The sequence below is a fragment of the Crocodylus porosus genome, unplaced genomic scaffold, assembly GCF_001723895.1.
Source record: "Crocodylus porosus isolate Cpor-Errol unplaced genomic scaffold, CroPor_comp1, whole genome shotgun sequence".
Taxonomy (NCBI): Eukaryota; Metazoa; Chordata; order Crocodylia; family Crocodylidae; genus Crocodylus; species Crocodylus porosus.
Genome location: NW_017728944.1, coordinates 774,970 through 794,819, shown reverse-complemented (window position 1 = coordinate 794,819; position 19,850 = coordinate 774,970). Strand labels below are relative to the sequence as shown.

Here is a 19,850-nt window from a genome sequence, read left to right as displayed (position 1 = left end):
CTTCCATCAGGTACTGAGATCAGCACAGAAATTTGAACTGGAGACCTCAGTTCAAACAGAGAGGGCCACAAACTGGTGTCCTCCGCATTGGGAATGCCTCTACCAGAGCTCCTGGGCTCATCTAGGATGAATGGATGCATGACTGCGAAGGAAGGGGTAGGGGAGGGGGCTTTGCCATGGCAGATCACACCATGGTCCCTCAAGTCTTGTAGCCTCCATGGAATGCCCCTCACTAGAAGGTTGTGGGTGGCCTAGACAGGGATGCTCTTGTGTTGAGCACAGGGTTGGACTAGATAGTCGCCTGAGGGCCCTGCCAGCCCTAGGTTTCTATGGACCTGCCCCTGAAAGTAGCAGATCCCAGACATGTCTGGCAGGAGGCAAATCAATTCCTCCCTGCATCTGATAAACACAAGCACACATCATCTCCCCCTGGACCCTGCCAGTTGGGAGTGCAAGTACCCCTGCATTTTACTGTGCCACGTGATTGCCCATGTCACAAGTGATACAGATACATATACACATTGTCTCCAACCCTATTTCCTGCAGCACTGCAGCTGGCTTGGTGCATGTGTATACCTGTATCATTGGCTGTCCTTCTGCCCACCCATGGCCCTAGCTTCAACTCACTGAAGCCAATGAGGTGGGATTCAAGCCCATTTGACTGGCTGATCAGGAAGATGAGGAAGTCAGATCCCATGGATATGACTCCTAGTCCCAAAGACCTGGGTTCTCTTCCTGGTTCTTCTGCTGTATGACCTTCCTTTCCTTGTGCCTCAAGTTTCCCCCATTTAGATCACAAGCTCTTTGGATCAGAGACCTTCTCTTGCTGTAGGGATGGACCAGTGCCTAATACAGGGGGCCTTGATCCCAGTGGGGTCCCTCTAGGTGTTACCGTAATGCCAATAATACACGCACCGTTCCTTTCTGGGCATTGCTGTCAGCCTGGAGGTTGAGGAAGGGGTTGCTTTGTGCTGTAAGGACTGGTGGAACACCTGCCCCTGAAGCCACCAGGCTGTTCCCAGGAGCGCTAAGGGATGGGGCTGCTGGAGTAGCCATCAGGCTGTTGCCAGGGTTGAGCTGCTGGGGAGAGATGGAAGCCATGAGGGAGCTGCTGCTGGGTGCGGGCTGGGTGGCAGAGGTCATCAGGGCATTGGCATTTGAGTGGAGGAGGGGTGTGGAGGTGGCTGTTAGGAGACTGGTCATGGGCAGTTGAGAGGTGCCTGTCATCTGTAGCCGCTGCAGGTCCCTCTTCTGCTGGATTTGCTGGATCATCTGGAACACTAAGGCCTGCTGCTCCTGGATGGGAAGGCAGAGAACAGGTCAGGAGAAGGATGGAGCAGGGGGGAAGCTTTGCATGCATGGGCCTGGCTGTACAGCCTAGCGCTAGGTTCATTAATGCAACGCACGTAACCCAACTCTTGTGTTAGTTTACATACTCTTCCACACACCCTATTGGATGTGGCCTAAGAAGGCATGTGCAGCTGCACAAAATCCTTTTGATCCACTAGATACCCTGAACCTGAGATCAGATTACCCCTACTTTACAATGCCAGAAAACACACTGGCCCTCACATCTGTTCAGCCCCTTCCAATCCATTTCCAGTATTTAATGACCCAGTTCCCAACACTTTATGGAATTCATGGTCACAAAACCAACTTGGGGACTCCAGTTCCCTCTTGTTACTAAATTTGACCCCAGAAAAAAAATCATTCCTATGGGGCAGAGCTAATTACTGCAGGTGAGATAGATCCTGGGAAGCCAGGAAGGGACAAAGCTCATCTTCAGCTGGTGGGGATGTGCTCCAGTCACATGAAGCCACATTAGCCCTTATGGAAATAACTGACCAATAGGATGCACAGGTGGAGCTAACCAATTATTCCCATACCCAGGGGAAGCTGGTTGATGAAAAGGTGACATCAGCTAGAGTCCCCTGGAAATTTCCCTTTTCTGATTATAAATAGCTTGACCTAGAAATCTCTCATGTGAGGGAGCTGTCCACATTCTTGGTTGATGTAAATCTGCATGGCTTCACTGGCCCCAATGGGACTATGCTGACTTATATTCACTGGGAGGCTGGCTTATCATACTGTAGACACATGAAGACCTTTGTGGTGCTGCCAGTTATACTACAGTATATGAGTAGCAATTCCTCTGGCCACTGAAACTTCCCAAGGGGAAATGAAATGAGAATCAGAGCCAGTATTTATAGCACATAAGCACCTGTTTGTTGGTGTAGGTGCCAGTGAAATCTGTGTCCAATATCAGCAGTGATGTGAACATAAGTGCTTGATATTAATGGTATATTGACACATCAGATGGTCAGAGGAATAAAGGGAAATGGGGGCTAAGGGTGATCTAGGTTGATTTCTATACACCCACTCTGTTCAATGCACATAGTAGGTCAAATAGCAAACAAGAGGACATAAGAAAAAGATGTTCCATCCCTCAGCAGGGCCAGATCCCGGTCTCATTTATGCCATCATAAATAAGGAATACTGTTACTGAAGTCAGCAGAGCTTAACTGGTTCAAGCAAGGGAGAATGGGGCTCTGATTCAATTCTCACTTCTCTAGCTACACCAATTTCTTGCACGTAAACAGTTTGCTCAGCGACCAAAGGGCTGCACTTCACTGCCACTCACATCAAGTGTAAGCTGAAGATGCTACACAGGCCTCCAGGTACCTGGTCTATGCCCCTAAGTCAGAAGGCAAGGTAGATATACACCTTAATAGACTAAGACAAAGAGACAGCACAAGCTTTCAGGAGGAGGCCAGGTTCACTTCACCAGATCCACTGAGTGACTCTGGTGTAACCAGTAGCATAAAGTGAGGTGGACAAGCCAGGCACATGCCCCAGGCACCAGTTAAGGGCATGTGCACCAGGAGGATAGTGGGGAGGAGGTGCACCATATGCCAAGGGTACCGCTTGCTTCTGCCCCTGCTGCCTGCCTCATTACCTGCCTCTAGGACACACATTGCTAGCATGTGTAATGTGTGTCATGCATTGCAAGGCATTCTGGGACTTGTAGTTTTGTAGAGCAGCAGTGGAATTTGCTGCTGCTGGTGATGGGGAGTATGGAGGTGGGTGACCCCCACATTTAGTGGCCAAATTCAGCATTTTTTAACCTTTTGGACATGGACTTAGGCAGGGAAAAAATGGGGGGAAGAGTCCCTTGGCAGTGGCAAACTCCACTGCTGGTCTAGAAAACACTGATCCCTAGAATGCTTGATACTCCATGACATGAACCAGCAATCAAGAAGGTAAGCAATGGGGCGGAGGGGAAAGGAGTGGGGAAGGATGAGAGACAGCTGCCCAGGGAGTATTTTTTCCATGCTATGCCTCTGTAACTTAGGTGTAATTCTAAACCGTGTTACTGAAATGGGGGGAACTTTATATGTGTAAACACACTTATCCTTATATAAACTTGACTCCCCCTAAGCTGTGGGGAGCAGTAGATATGCTGGATGGTAGGGCTAGGATTCAGAGAGACCTTGACAAATTGAAGGACTGGACCAAAAGAAATCTCATGAGGTTCAATAAGGACAAGTGGAAAGTTCTGCACTTAGGATACAACAGTCCCATGCACTGGTACAGGCTGAGGACTGATTGGCTAAGCAACAGCTCTGCAGAAAAGGACCTGGGGGTTATAGTGAACAGTAAGCTGAATATGAGTGAACATTGTGCCATTGTTGCAAGAAGGCCAATGGCATACTGGGATCCATTAGTAGGAGTGTTGCCAGCAGATTCAGGAAAGCAATTCTTCCCCTCTGTTCGGCACTGGTGAGGCCACATCTCAAGTACTGTGTCCACTTTTGGGCCCACTGCTGCAGAATGGATGTGGACAAATTGGAGAGAGACCAGTGGAGGGTAACATAAATGGCTGGGGGGCTGGGGCACATGACTTATGAGGAGAGGATGAGGGAACTGGGCTTATTGAGAGTCTGGAGAGGAGACAACTGAGGAGGGATTTAACAGCAGCCTTCAACTGCCTGAAGGGTGGTTCCAAAGAGGATGGAGCTAAACTGTTCTCAGTGGTGACAGATAACAGAACAAGAAGCAATGGTCTCAGGTTGCAGCAAGGGAAATTTAGGTTAGATATTAGGAACAACTTTTCTCCCTAGGAGGGCAGTACAGCACTGGAATGGGTTACCCAGAGAGGTCATGGATTCCCTATTGTTGGAAGGTTTTAAGACCCAGCCAGACAAAGCCTTGGTTGGTATAATATAGTTGGGAATGGTCCTACTTTGAGCAGGGCATTGGACTAGATCAGCGTTTCTCAAATGGTGGGTCATGACCCAAAAGCCGGTTGCAAGAATATATGAGGGGGTTGTGGACAAATTTTAAAAACGGATCAACAAACTTTAAAAATGGATTCTTTTTTAAAGGAGAAAAAGGCGGAAGACAGTGGCTTTTCCCTTGCAGGCTGTCAGAGTTCCAGCCTGCCAGAGACTGCTTGGGGCCCCCCCATAGTGCCCTCCCATGCACTGGAGGGGGCAGTGGGTCAGGATTGAGGGGCACTGGCTTAGGATTGACCATTAATGTTTACAAATGGGTCCTGGTACAAGAAAGGTTGGGAACCACTGGACTAGATGATCTCACGAGGTCCCTTCCAATGTTAATGTTCTATGATTTAATGACTGACTTTGGGGATTTTGTTACTAGACGAAGACCAGGCAGGTCCAAATTCTGGTTTAGGAGAATATTACTTCCACTTTGCACAGATGTATTTAAGTTTTTTACGGGTCCCCCTTTCAGCCCTGTATGAGGACACTGCGCAGCACCTAATGCACTTGGCTTCCTAACACCTGCATCATGTAGGAATGGCAGTCCCACTTTACAGACAGGGACTAAATGCCACATCCATAAAAGGTCTCAGGTGCTTTATAAGACAATAAGGCAAAATTTAGGCCTTAATTCTGACAGTGATTTCCTCATAAGCCTCATTTCAAGCAGTAGGTGCTGAAGTTTTCACCAGTGAAACTGTTTCATTGGTAGCTGTTCAGGGAACCTGATTCTGTTCAGACTCAAAATGGCCTCCATCTTGGCTCAGCTGACCAGCTTGGCGCTGAATTCAGGTCTAAGCCCTTGTGCGATCCTCAGATGAAGCGTTGCCTTGCCATAGCCCATACACCCACAGGATCAGGCACTGTACAAAACACAGCAGTGGTAGCTCCTTTCCTTCCAGGAAAACTGGCCAGAGGATGAGGTGCCCTCACCTTTTATACTTCAACCTAGCAGTTAGAGCAGGGGTTCCCAACCCCCAGGCCATGGCCCGAAGGGTCAGCTGCTGGGCCACAGGAAGGTCAGCTGCCAGAGCAGAAGTGACTGAGGACTGGCAAACCACAGCCTGGAAGTGACTGGCAGACTGGCAGCCAAAGCCTTTTTTATAGAGTACAAAAAAGGGTTGGCTGCCTGCCCACAGTCTGCTGGTCACTGCTGGTTTGCAGTTTGTCGATTCATGGTGACTTTTGGTCCACGGTTTGTTGATCCTCAGCATAAAGAGGTTGGGAACCTCTGACTTAAAGCATTCACCAAGAACGTGGGAGACACCAGTTAAAATTCCCTCCTCTGTTCTAGGCACTCAAACCCCTCCTCAGGGACTGCCCTAACCACCTGGCCACTGGTTATTTTCCTGTCCCTCTTGTTGCAGCTGTCTCACTTTGCACTGAGTGTCTCTACACATGCATTAATGTGCTTTAGTTAATGTGCATTAAGTCTAGTACCTCCATTGTGAGGTAGTACGAAAATGTGCATTAGCCTGTCATAATGAGCATTAACTAAAGAGCAAGCAGTGCCTGCGCGTGAATGTGGAGGCCGCTCCAACGTGCTGTAATTACAGCACGTCAGAGCGACTCAGTTAATCAAGCCTGCTGGAGAGTGCTAATTACTGCGATCCAGCCAGCCTTTGCATTTCATGTATCAGCGTCCCTTGCGCTTCAAAATGGTGGTGGAGGTGCTTTATCTAAAGTTCGCATGGCAAGCTTTAGATAAAGCGCCCCCACCGCCATTTTGAAGTGCATGAATGTTGATACGCTAAATGCTCTGGGCACTTTAATTAGAATTGCTCTCTGAGCTGTTCTAATTAAAGGTCTCCCCACCACCCCTGGAGCATGAGTATAGACTCCCATGATTTTTTAGTGTTTGGTTAATGTGCAGTATTTAATGCACATTAACTAAATAGCATGTTTTTTTATTGACACTTTAATGCACATTAAAATAGGCTAATGTGCATTAAAGCGCATGTGCGGATGTGCCCTCTGGCTTCCAGGGAGAATGAACATAACTGTCTGGCCTCACGATGGCAGTATGCACCAGGGAAGGTGAAGGCCAGGGCTCCAGCCCCTATTCTGTGGCTGTTTATGTGAAACAGCCCCTCAGTAAAATACCTAAGAAGCCCCACTTACTGGACTGAGTAGCTGGGACGTCAGGAGCTGCTGGAGCTGCTGGAGTTGCTGCTCATGTTGGTGCAAAGCGTGTCGCTGCTGCTCCGTCAGGGGGCTGAGGCCTGGTATGCTGTGAAGAACACAGCACAGGGACTGTTAGCACAACCCACAGCCTTGCATTCCTGCTGGGATACTGCCTCCCCCCAACTCCACTTAAGCACACCCTGCTGCTGCAGCCTCCTGAATGGAGCTGTAAACCCCCAGGAACAGAGGATGTTGCTGGAAGCATTTTAGCCAAGCTTCCCTTAAGGGTCAAGCTCAGTGGCGGTGTACATGAGGGGCAGCACAGTCCAGCTGAGATTGGCACTCCAGACACTCCTATTCCCAGCTTTGTCACTGACCTGCTGCCAGGTAACCCCTGGGCAAGTCACTTTTTTTCTGCCCCTCTGTTTCCCCATCCATGCTATGTCCACTCAGCTGGTCAACACTCTGAGGAGGTACAAATCAACACAAGGCTTTTAAAAATGGAAGGATATTTTGAATTGGACCCTGGAGTGAATAAGGAACCAGAGGGCGCTATGAGGAAGGCAGTATACAGTTGTTTATTGGATGAGATAGATAGTAGCATTTGGAATATCCTGTCTTCTTACATACAACATGCCACACCTTTTTTTGGAAAGGCCTAATGAAGCAAAAAGGATCTTTCCTTATAGCTAGGGAGCAAAGGCTGCTCATTGTTTTGCTCCAAGTCATGCAGATTTTACTTTCACTTTTTGCTCCTAACCAGCAGGAAATGTTGTTACCATATTTCTCATATATAATGAGCACCAGTTTCCATAAGCTGGAGTTTTTTTGGGTGGGGAAAAGGGCGTATTGCATGCAGGAAAATGAAGCATCTTGAGGGGCAGAGGTGGGACAGGGGATGGACGATGGAGACTGGTTCCCTGCCGTCCCACAGATAGTGGCCAGCTCAGGATGAGAATAGTTTGCACTAGTGCCAATGACTGTGGGAGGCATGAAATAATGGTGAACCAAACCCCTGATTCCTTTTTCTTCAGACTGCAGGATGGCCCGAGGTCTGTAGAAAGGAGCTGCAATTAGAATTCCACTAAAATGGGGCCAGGAGCAGGCAGATGCTCTCACAGGACTGTACTGACACAGAGCTTGTGCCGGAGGTGGAGACAGACAAGGATGCTTGGACTGCTGCCCCTTGGGACTGTTCATGGCTCCCTCCCACCTCACCTGCTCAAGTTGGTGGAGAGCTGCAAGGTAGGTGGCCCACTGGTCTGTGTCAGGGGGTTCTGCTGCTGGGCAGCTGGAGCACCATTGAGATTCCCCAGGATCCCATTGATGGGCATCTGCTGGCCTCCTGCCAGGCTTCCCATCAGGCCGTCCACCATTGGCACAGAGGGTAGGCTGTGACTGCCTGCTGCACCTCCTGCCAGTGTGTTTCCTGTCACCCTGGCCAAGCCATTGACTTGCTGCTGCACCCCCGAGAGGGGCAGTGTGGCAGGGCTCTGCTGCAGCAAAGGCAGGGGAGGAGGGGTGCTGTGGAAGGAGAGGGAGGAGCTGCTTCTGCTGGGGCAGCCTGAGTGTGGATCCTGGAGGAGAGAGAGAAAAGGGAATGGGGGTGAGCACTGGAGGCCTGGGTGTTGGGTAACAGCAGCTCAGCAGTCAGGTCCCAGAGCTGAGTGAAGTGACCCACCATGGGTGGGGAGTAGGAAGATGCTACATCTCCCATGTGCCTTGTTGGAAGTCGGCATATATATATACCTGTTCTCTAGGGTTGCTGCTAGAATAACTCACCAGCCTTCTCTCCTCTGTTTCTGTGTCCTGGCCCAGTGTTTCTCAACCTTTTAAGTAGCAAGTACCCCCTCAGTTCTGAACATTTTAATAAGTACTCCAACACTAAATTTTCCAGGGGATTTTATATTTACAGACTAATGTGTGTTATATGTTGGAAGAAGGGCTATGTATAAGGCTGTGATATGACAGATGTCTAATCTGGTGTGGATAGGATTGCCACCTTTTATAGCAGGGGTGCACAACTCAAGTATGTACCTGGGCTAGAGCTGATGTTGCTCAAAGCTAGGAGGGCTGAATGCCAAATTATTACTGGGGAATTTACTGGGCACCAAATTTTTTGCCATGGTTTTGAGAGGAAAAGAGGGTGAGAGAGAGAGGAAAAGAGGGCAAGAGAGAGTGAGTGTTGGTGTACCCACATACCCCCTGCCTGTGTTTCATGTACCCCCAGGGGTACACGTACCACAAGTTGAGAAACTATGTCCTAGCCCATAGCCCCTTTGCTATTTCCTGTGCTCACCACTGAACCTGCTAATAAAACCACTCAAAAGGAAGAAACCCTAATGTTTAGGACTGAAGCAAGAGGGGCTGTGGCCTTGATCATGGGCCAAAATAACAGACATCTGCCCTTGTAGCACTAGCCATGATCACAGGATCATAGCCGGGAGTTTTAAAGACCCTGGATAAGTAAGGAATGCATGAGAGAGAGAGAGAAAAAAAGAAAGAGAGAGAGTCATCAAGTGGTTGAGAGGGAATTCTGCCCCTGCACTCCTCCCCTTTCTGCAGCATGTCAGGGTGGGGGAGTTTTTAAGCCTTCCTCAGAGCCACTGGATTCTGGCTGCATCCAAGGCTGGGGATTTTGATTGGGGTGTGTCAGTGCTCCTGCTGGGACATAAAGCTGGAGGTTCCTGGCTAGAGGGTCTTGCCCCTCCACTCACTGTTACACCAATCACCATATTTAGGGTCAGGAAGGAATTTCACCCTATGGTCAGACTGGAATGTACTGTGGGGGGTTTTGTCTTCTTCTGGAGCAGTGGGCATGGTTCTCTACCTGGGATCTCTTGAGTGTATACTAACAACCTTTTACAGCAGCAGGATGTTAGCTGCCATGGTTCCCCTGCTCTACCTGTGGCATTTTAAGGTGTTAGGTCTTGTGTTGTGTCAGAGTTGATGGTAGTTTTACTAAGAGGTTAGACCATGGTTTGTTTGGGATGGTTTGGATAAAGCTGGTCCTGCCTCAGGCAGGGGGTTGGATTATATGACCTCTGGAGGTCCCTTCCAGCCCTACTTCTCTATGTTTCTGTTACCCACTGTCTTGCCTACCTTTTCACTTAGTAAGCATGTAGTGCACAACCTTTAAAGAGACTGCACTTAGCACAGTTTGGGCTGAGGCCTGTAAGCCCCCACAAACCACTACCTGTTTTCCTGCTTTCAGGGTGGCAGCGGTGGAAGGTGCTCCTCTGATTTAATCTATCAAAGCCCCTTCCCCCACTCTAGGTTCTTGGAGCGCACTGTACCTCGGAGGAGGTGGAGAGAGAGTTTTCAATCCCAAAGCTGTTCTTACAGGGAGGGCTCTTGCTGATGCTCAGGGAGTCATTGGTGCACACTGTAAAGGAGAGATGGGATGATAAAGCGACAGAGACAGGCTCAGTGTTACCAGGGCCAGTGGCCTGATCCTGTGTGGGTTATGCACATCATGGCAGCCAAAAAATTCAATAAATTAGGAAGCCAGTTCTCCTCACTGCTCCCCCACCCTCTCCTCCCCCCACCCAAAATGGGGCTGCTGGTGGCAGCCTCAAATGAGGACACTATTCTGAAGTGACATAGAGGGTGTGCTCCCCATAGTCCCTTGATGCCTGAGGTGAGGCTGCTCTCTTACCGGTGGGAGGCAAGATGTACTGGGCCTGGCTGGCTGGGCCATTGCTGCTGGTCACCACTGGGAAGGGGACAGAGAGCTGGACGTTGAGGAGCTGCAGGCGCTCCTTCTTGGCTGTCAAGGTCATGATCTGCTCCTGCAACCGCTGGTTCTCTTTCTGCAAGGAGTGCAGAGCCTTGAGCATTTCCACAACTGCAGGAAGTGAAAACAGGAAGAAGGGCAGGATAAGGGCAGTGTGGAGGGGGCAGGGGGCATGGTTAGTGCTGACTGCACACACAGCAGAATGGTCCTGGAGAGGAGGATCAGGCTGTGCCAGCCCCTCCCCAACTGCCCTCCTACTGTCCTTCCCACCTGCGCACAGATCAGTGCTTCTCTCCCTAAACCCCCCCTACTCATCTGGGCTAAGCCTGCAGCCTCTATGCCCCAACCACTTGCTCCCTCCCCCGCAGGCAGGGAAGGGCCCCAGCCCTTGTCATGACAGGCATGAAGCAAAAGCTGAGGACAGGTTCCTCTGGGCCCACATCCCTGTTTGGGAATCCCCCAGACAGTTCCCCTCCCTGCTCCCTACGTGGCTCACTGTTTACACCCGCTTCGCCATTGCCTTGCTTCTCCAGGAGCTGCTCAATGTTGGGGGTGGCCTGAGGCACGTTCTCCAACTGCCCGCTGCTGCTGCAGGACACGGTCTGGTCGAAGAGGGTAGGGAGGCTGCTGATAGGGGACCTGGGGAGCAGCCCAGGAGATAGCCTGTCAGACACTGGGCATTGATCCCCCATTCCTCTCTAGTCCACACTAAGAGGGGTTGTCTCCATCCCTTCCCCCCATCCCCTATGTCTCCCAGTCTCTATCCCTCTTACTGCCACCCAGCTCCTTTTTCCCACACTGGAAAAGACAGTCCCCAGTCCTTCCCCCCAGATCCTCCGTACTGCAGCAGAAGGGTTGGTCTCTGCCCCTCCTCAGCTCCCCTCCAAACCTCTCAGACACTTTCAGTGCTGGGCCACCTTCACTCCCCTCATCCCCCACCCCACCCCACCCCACCCCACCCTATGCTGGAGGAGGTATCTCTGCCCCATCCCACTCCCTGCCTACTATCCTCTGCACCACACCAGAATGCAGTTGCCTCCATTCCCTCCCCACCAGGATTTTCTACGAGCCTGCAGACTTGGCTCGTGTTTCCTCCACCATGCACTCCTAGCTGCGGCAGCACCCCAGCCCCTGCAGCGTCAGAAAAGGACAACTGAAAGGCACTCACATAGAGGAGAGGCTTTCCTGTGGGGAGGTCCCTCGACAGCCAAAACTGCAGTCTTCCAGATCAGGTTCTGGGAGAGGAAATAGAAAAAAAACAGGCAAGGCATTGCAAAAGGGTCCAAGCCCTTTCCTCTGCCGCCTGCCAAGGCAGGGGTTACCTACCAGCTTGTGCCAAAGGGCTGCCTGCCAGTGCTGCAGCCTCCACTAGATGGCAGCCAGCATTGAGCAGTTCCTCTCCACTGTCATTATATAACAGCTCCTCCTGCTTCTCCATCTGCGCAGATGCAACAGCCGGGGTGTTTTATAGTCTGGGGAGGAGGGAATGGTGCGCAAAGGCAGCGGGGTCTGTGCATTATACCCTGAGGACTGCGGATTGGTAATGCCCCCTCTCCAAACAGGCATGAGTAAGAAGCAAGATTCTGAGACAGGGCTGGGCTCCAGCTGGCATTGACTGCACTGCTAAATGTGGGACAGCTGGTCATTTCTATGGTACTTGTGCCCCAATCAGGATCAAGAGTTGAACTGTGGCAAGTGCTGTACAAACATGTAGCAAAAGACAACCTCTGCTCCAAAGAGCTTACAGCTTAGGCCACAGGTCAGCAACCTATGGCTCACAGGCTGGATCTGGCCTGCAGAACCATTGGATCCAGTCCATGGAACTGGGGCATCAGCAGGTTTTTGCGACAGGGCAGTCTTGGTGATGGGGACTTTGTCTGTGACTGTGCTGTGACCAGGAAGCTGGGAGCTTTCCCATGCTGAGCTGCAGCTGGGTGGCAGGGAGAAACAGTAGCACAAAAAAGCAGCAGCATGGAGACACAGCGATAGCAATAGCCTTGGACACAAACTGGTCCATTCCAGCCCACCACAGGAAAACACTACCAGCCACTGGCTTCAGCTATCCCTGTGGCTCTGGTCTCTCTCCAACCATCCATTAACTCACAAGGGGCACACAATTTCTTTACACTTCAATGTGTCAGGGAGGTTGTTGCAGTCTGGCATTGAAATGTTTGAATCAGTACTCTGAGGTTCCCTCTCCAGCTCTGCAGCTGGTTTGCAATGTGGAAGTGTGTGCAACGGGGGGGATGACTTCCTTTATCCATACCAGGGGCACCAGACTTGCTTTGCAGGGCTTGGGAGCCTTAATTGTGTGGAAAATGTCAGGAAAGATTCAGAGCCAAGAGGAGTTGCTGAAACACACAATGTGAAGAGTCACCCTGTGCCAAATTTTCTTAAGACTCCAGGCTCAGATTTCACAGGACCCAGCAGCCCCTCCCCATTTTTCCTTAAGGGACCTCAGTAATTGGCCAGATTCTTGACAGTGTTTCAACTCCCTTTGTGATGCTGAGGGCAAGATTTTTCAAAACATCTCAACCTCTGGCTGTGCTGAGCTCTCTGGCAAACGCGGGCCTATCTCTGGGAGTCAGATACATTGAAAAGTTCTAGGCTGTGTGTATGGCGGTGTTTCCCTGACCCGCAGAAAGCTTCCAGATTCCAAAGCAGAGCAGAGCGATTTGCCATTCACACTCTCTTCCCCACCCCCAGTGTCTGCCACTCAGCAAACACGCTTTCTCCAGCAGTCTGGTATGTGTCAGATGTTGTGACTAGAGACTGTGCCAGCTGGTCGATGTGCCCTCCCCTCCGCTTCTCACAATAAGAGGCATTTCCTTCCATACAAGAATTCAGGAAGTTTCCTGCAGGGAACACTGCAGGGCAGCGGAGGTGGTATGATTTACAGCAGGGGTGGGCAATTATTTTGGGGAGAGGGCCGCTTCCTGAGTTTTGGCAAGCCATCGAGGACCACATGACAGGCAGCCAGGGACAGAAAAATAGTAATTTTCTAAATTTTTTAGAGGCCCTGCAGGCCAGATAGAATGACCTGGTGGGTCACATCCAGCCCATGGACCACATTTTGCCCACCCTTGATTTACAGGGTAATGCCCCAAGCAGGGCATGAGTTACTGCCTATATCCTGGGCTGCTGAGAAGTCAGAAATACAGCTGCTGTTGAGTCCAAGTAGGCTCCAGCTCAGTGGTATTTCAGCTGAGAAGCTCATAGTACATATAGCATGGAAGAAGTCCTTCCCCTCTATCCAGACAGGAATGTCTTGCTATTAGCCAAATTCAACTCTTTCCTTCTGTTCAGGGTAGCTACTTTTTGGAGGTCACTCTACAGCACCTTGAGATGCCTGAGCTATCAGAGGGAGCACTTTGCAAAGCTGCAGGAATGACAAGGAGATTCAGGGAAAGCTGCCAGAGAAGGCTGACAGGTCAAGCCCATCCCCAGGTGACAAAGCATTGAGGAGGCAGGATGGTGCAGTGGTTAGGGTGCTAACTTAGGACTTGAAAGACTGCAACATTTAAGTCTGTGCTCTGCTGAAAACTTCCTGTGTGAACTTGCCTTATTTAGCTTGCCTCAGTTTCTAATAACACAACTTTCTTGCTGCACAGGAGAAATGCTGTGGTGATGTGGATGTTTAGAAACCTAACCCAGAGGGTGGAGCTGCTCTAAGATGGAGGCTTTAGACTTCCGTATCTGCAAGAAGCATGTGCTGCAACTTACCAGATTTGACTGAGCAACACCAGAAGTTGAAATTACAGGTTAGATTTTAGAGAGAATTCAGTCCATTGGATACTCCTGAAAGTTTAGTTGTAAGCAATGAGTGTGCTGTCAGCAGTGGAGCTGGTATAGAGTCCAGGTCTCCCATGTCCCAGTGCAGCATCTGAACCACAAGACTATCCCCACAAAGCTAATCTTCACTTTCATTTCCTGTCCCCATACTAGAGTGGATGTGTGGCTTATGTACCTTTTCCTCTCTCCACCCACAGGACATTTACAGGATGTATCTTTTTCTAAAACTTTTCCTCCTTATCAACTCTAGACAGCCAAATGATATGAGTACAGGCTGTTGTATTCAATTCTGGACACTGTCAATTATACCATTACACTCAGGTAGATGGAGGCAGCTACAAACATACATGGACATGAGCATCAAAACTGCATGCCATACACAGTTATATGTCCTCTCCACAGGCACATGCGTCTGGCCCAATACACGAGGAAGCATGCATATCCTCACATGCACCACATTCAGCCATGCACTCTTGCACAAACCACTGTGCTTTGCACATGAGGGGCTGACTTTCAGAATGAGCTCAGGACCAGATTTTCAGGGACCTTAATTGCAATGGCAGCCAGGTGGCCTGGCTAAATTCTCCCCAAGTGTTCAGCACCCAACATGCCGGGCTCCTGAATGTTCTGATCTAGAAGGGCAAGAAATTGTCACAACAAAAGCAAAGCAGCTGGAAATTGCGGGGGTTGGGGGTGTGTTCTTCTTTGCATTGTGCTACAAACTAAGGAACAGGGCCCATTTACTGGGGAAATGTATATAAATATTTGAAGTTTCCTGCTCATTAACAGGAAGTTTTCCAAGGAAAACAAGCCTGTTTAGGCAAAGAAAAAAGGAGGAAAAAAAACCCAGACTGTTCTGAGAAGGTCTGGAATTCCAGGGCTGGAATGTTCATGTTTTCAATATGAAAATAGCAGATTTTGTTGCATTTCATGACAAAGCCAGAGCTGAAGGGATATGAAACCATCCAATGAAAAACAAAGGGAAGATTTTTTAGCAGGCTGGAGGGACCAATGGTGTGAGTCAGTATAGCACTTCTTATATTCTTACAGGGCAAGGTATTACCTGGTAAAATTGTCACTGGCAGTTGAAACAATGAAATGTGCTTGAATAAAAACATTCAGCAATGTTAACTAGTTTTGTGCAGCTCTAGTGCAGAGAACAAGGCACTATTTTTCTGCAAATGTTCAAGGTAAAGGGCATTTTTGCCTGGGGCTAGCACAAGTACAAAGGCATGCAGAGTCTGCTTACACTGTCCCTGTTGCTCGGGAAGTACTGCTTTTGGGCATGTACTACCTACCTATGTCCAGAAGTCAAGCTGCCCTTAGCTGCTCTGAACCACATCAGAGACAGGGATTGACAGCAACTACCTGGGACACCCCTGGAGTGGATCTTCTGGAGTTGGAATACAGTGGCAGGATCTGTGCTCAGCAGTAGCCCCACTCAGGACAGATGGGGACAGGTGTAGATGTGCCACCAGTCTGCCATGGATGAACCAGCAGGGTTGCTCTTGCCATAGGATTCCCTCTACCCCAGGACCTGCCAGCATCTCAGGCAAAGCTCTTCTAATACTCATATAGCCCTTTCTAACAGCATAAGCTACAAAAGCCATTATTCTACACTGCTCAGGTTTCCCAGCACATGCCCTCTTGCCTCAAGCCCTTGGGATGGGAGCAAGCAAGGAGGGGGGAAAAGGTTCAAACAGCAGATGCAGTTGTCTCGACTCTTCCAGGGAGACCCTCTCCAAGGTCCAAACTCACATACCTTCCGATTCACGTACCTGCCCGGCTGCTTTCAGACTGGTTCAGGAGTGGGTTGATAGATAGCCCTGAGGTGAGGGGGCTGCCAAAGATGTGCGAGGAGGGGAGGCTGAAAGTGGATCCTGCCAAGGAGAACACCTGCACAGGGGAAATGAAGGAGAGAGACTCAGTTAAACAGCACAGGGAGACCAACCATACATTCCTGTGCTGCCTCCAAGTTCCTAGAGCTGTTCTCCCTTTGGCAACACTTGCCTCACACCTAGTTCCCAGCATATGGTCACACTTTATCCATCTTTGGTGCTTATATGCCCCACCCGGGGCCATAGTGTCTGAGTACTTTCTGCAGTTGTCACATCCATGCTGAAGAATTAAGGCATGGTTGTAGCAGGTGGTAACAACCCCATGCAAGCTTCATTTACTAGTATAGGTAACAACAGCGGTTGAAGATGCAGTGACGTGGGCTTCAGCACATACTACAGTACAAACCGTTCAGGGAGCCTGTATGTGTTACTTTAGCTGATAGCATGTGTTACTGCATTTTCATCAGTACTGTTACACTTTTTAAATCCTCAGGCAGGGTAGTGCTCCTATCCATGCACAGGTAGGGGCTGAGAGACAGAGAAGTTAAGAGCCTGATTTTTAAGCATATGTAGGCTGTCACGTCCAGTGAAATCAAGCAACTTGGCCAAGGGTACACAAGAGGAAAGAGCAAGGAATTGAACCTGTGGATTTTGAGTCCCAAGATAGGGTACCAACCACAGGACTCTTCCAATCACAGACAGGGAAGGAAGGAGGAGGATCACCATCAGCAGCACTCCATGGAACAGAATTCCCACATCTGCTCATGTCCAAAATCAAGTGACCTGACCAAGATTACACAAGTAACCTGTGGCAGATCAAGTAAGTCTAGAGGTCCTGAGTTCACAGCTGTCCTGTCTGACCACAGGTGGTCAACAGAAGGAGAAGGAGTGTCATCAGCAGCACTCTGCTGAATCACCAGAATCAGCTGGGGCCTTTGGGGCCATTCATGGAGCTGGGGTGCAGGAAGTGAGGTCTCCCTCACGTTTAGGAATCATGTGGCAACCTCCCTTCCCCCTGGAGGAAGGGCCACATATCACCCTCTTCAACACTGCTCCTAACTGCAAGGCCATCAGTGCCTCCCAGGCTTGTATTACATTGCCAGGCTATGGGGCCAACCCAAACTCTAACTCTTGCTGTGTGTTCCAGTCCCAGTGCCCTTACCTGGGTGGTGGAGACAGAAGAAGAGGAGGAGGCCGGGATGGTACTGGCAAAGGGAGAGCGGTTGAGCTGTGGGAGAGATGAGGTGCCTTGGTGTGCCAGGAGGCTGGAGGAGAGTGGGGTGCTGCATACAGCTCGGAGCACCCCACCCCCATGAGAAATGGGGTCCTTGTTACTGGTGTAGATCCCTGCATGGAAGAGAGGATAACATATTGGAGAGCTCACTGCTGGGCAGTCAGGACTGAAAGATCAGAAGATCACTTTGTTTGCCCTCCCATATAACACAGGCCTTAGGATTTCACTCATTGCCCCTGTATCAAGCCCTGCAACATTCACTGGACTAAAGCAGTGGGGGTCAACCTATTTAGCAGGTGTGCCAAAAATTAGCCCTGCACTCTCCCCAAATGCCACTCTGATCCCTTTTCCCCATTCAATCTGCTGCTCTGCTTTTTGCCTCTACCCTATCTTCCACTGTGCTGCCCACCTTATCTGCCCTGTGCCACACAGAGCCACTTGTGTCACTCATGGTGCAGGTTGGCTCCCCCTGACTAAGGCATCTTCCAGAGATGCCAGGTTTGTAGGCGCAGCTACAGCATCCTACACTGGCATGACGTGGTCTGTACATTCCAGAGCTGCCCTGGAGTGGGCGACAGCTGCACTACACTTGGGGGGGTATGTTTTGGAGCACTTTTTCTCTAATTGCTAGTATGTGCTGTTGAATCTCCTTCAGACTACAAACATCAGTCCCAGATTCCCTTAATGGTACAGATGGGCTCTAGGATACTGAGTGAGATGATTAAGAGATCCAGAGAAATGGCTGGAGGATGTTGCAATGCCAGAGCCACTGCCAGCTCTTCCTCAGCTTACACCTATGAGGTGACTGTCCAGGTGGGACACCTCACTGTTGAGGCTTCCACCCAGGTCCTGGTTTGGTGCTGTGGAGACTGTGGCTTTAGGCTCCTTCCAGTGACATCCAGGTTGGGTGGCATCTGCAATGTGAGCCATACCTTGCAGGCAAAAGAGCAACAGGAGGAAGTGGCAAGGCTCCAAAGCATCCTCCACCATGAGGACTTCATCGATTCGATGGTGGAGGAGACCTCTAGGACTGTGAAGGAAGGACTGAGGCAGTACTAGAGAAGGAAGAGGACATGGACTCCCAGGAATGTGGAAGCTGGAAGCTTGTGACCTCTGGCAGCAAACACAAGTCTTCAACTCCAGCTGCAGTGGTTTGCCTGGAGAACAGATAGGAAGCTCTAGCAACGGAGGAGCAGGAGCATGTTCTGTTGGTGGAAGAAGCCAAGCCAGGCATCCCTAAGGTTGGGAAGATTGAGACCACTGCCACTAAGAGGAAGCGATGGGTGGTGGTAGTTGGAGACTCCCCTCTGTGGTGTATGAAGGCATCCATCTGGTGCCTTAACCTGTTGTTTCAGGAGGTCTGCTGCTTGCCCAAAACCCAGACCCAAGATGTCACAGAAGGATTTCTGAGACTCATCTGGCTCTCTGATTACTACCCCATGCTGCTCATCCATGTGAGCATCAATGAAACTGCCAGGAGTGACCCTGAGCAGATCAAAGGTGACTACAAGGCTCTGGGTGCAAGGGTGAAGGGAACAGGGGCTCAGGTTGTGTTCCCTTCAATGTTTCTGGTCAAGGGGAAGGACCCAGGCAGGAGCAGACACATCCTGCAGATCAATGCGTGGTTGCACAAGTGGTGTCACCTGCAGGGCTTTGGCTTCTACGACCATGGGATGTTGTTCCAAGAAGAAGGATTGCTAGGAAGAGATGGAATCCACCTGACAAAGAAAGGGAAGAGCATCTTCAAGACAGGCTCACTAACCTAGCGAGGTGAGCTTTAAACAAGGTTTGCTGGGGGATATAGACCAAAGCCCTGAGATAAGTGGATAAGTGGGTGACCTGGAAGGAGCACAAGCAGGAAGGGACAACAGGGGAGGCCTTCTCATTCTCCTCAGAAAGTAGGGCAATTGGCTAATTACCTCAGGTGCCTGTACACGAATGCACAGAGCCTGGAAAACAAGCAGGAAGAACTGGAAGTCCTTGCACAGTCACAAAACTACGACATAATTGCAATAATAGAGACACGGTAGGATAGCTCACATGACTACAGCACTGTCATGGATGGTGTAACAGAGCACAAGCTGTATTCTGTTACTCAGAGGGGCATGGGAGCAGCGGAGCAGCCTGCAGGTGGCTGCACTCCCAATCAGGCACAACTGCCTGATTGGGAACAGGGGCCAGCTGCTGCTGCTAAAAGCAGGCCTTGAGCTAGCAGCCAAGGGGAGAACATTCTAGCTAAAAGGGAGGCGCACACCCAATGGCAGGGAGGGGCCATCCCCAGGGAGGACTATACTGCGGTTGCTCGGGGCTGCAGGGGGCCGGTCAGGAAGGCCAGGGCGGAGCTGGAACTGGGACTAGCTTCCTGGATCAAGGACAACTAGAAGTCCTTTTTTAAATACATAGAGGGCAAAAAGAAGGTACCAGGTAACGTGGGACCCCTGCAAGACACACTAGGAAATTTGGTCGTCACACCAGATGACAAAGCTAACTTATTTAATGACTTCTTTGCTTACATTTCCTGAGCAGGGACCGGATCTGCCCCCCCAACCAGGCCCCCCCCAGGCCCCAGGGGAGGTGCACCCAGGCCAAGGGTCAGGGAAGATCTAGACAGGAAACTTCTGGAGGGACTGGATGTATTTACATCAGCTGGTCCGGATGATCTCCACCCCCGGTGGTGAGGGAATTAGCTGAGGTCATTGCAGGACCCCTGGCACGGCTTTATGAGCACTCGTGGTGCTCTGGCATGGTGCCAGAGGGCTGGAAGAGGGCCAATGTGGTTCCCATCTTCAAAAAAGGGGAGGAAGGAGGACCCGGGGAACTACAGGCCAGTTAGTCTTACCTCG

The 19,850-nt window shown here is 50.3% G+C and overlaps 1 protein-coding gene across 6 annotated transcripts in view; it reads right to left on the bottom strand.

Annotated features, from left to right (window-relative positions):
* MLLT6 (MLLT6, PHD finger domain containing) overlaps positions 1-19,850 on the bottom strand; it is a 92,368-nt gene that overhangs the window by 3,436 nt on the left and 69,082 nt on the right. For 4 of the 6 annotated variants that reach the window (XM_019550252.1, XM_019550253.1, XM_019550257.1 and 1 more), the window contains 9 exons: positions 16,936-17,120; positions 15,714-15,831; positions 11,312-11,378; positions 10,631-10,782; positions 10,066-10,254; positions 9,704-9,792; positions 7,626-7,984; positions 6,405-6,513; positions 916-1,296 (listed from right to left, as the gene is read on the bottom strand). In XM_019550252.1, coding sequence (XP_019405797.1) covers positions 916-1,296; positions 6,405-6,513; positions 7,626-7,984; positions 9,704-9,792; positions 10,066-10,254; positions 10,631-10,782; positions 11,312-11,378; positions 15,714-15,831; positions 16,936-17,120 — 1,649 coding nt within the window. The remainder of the gene's footprint in view (positions 1-915; positions 1,297-6,404; positions 6,514-7,625; positions 7,985-9,703; positions 9,793-10,065; positions 10,255-10,630; positions 10,783-11,311; positions 11,379-15,713; positions 15,832-16,935; positions 17,121-19,850) is intronic. The other 2 variants (XM_019550254.1, XM_019550255.1) reach the window with 2 other exon arrangements.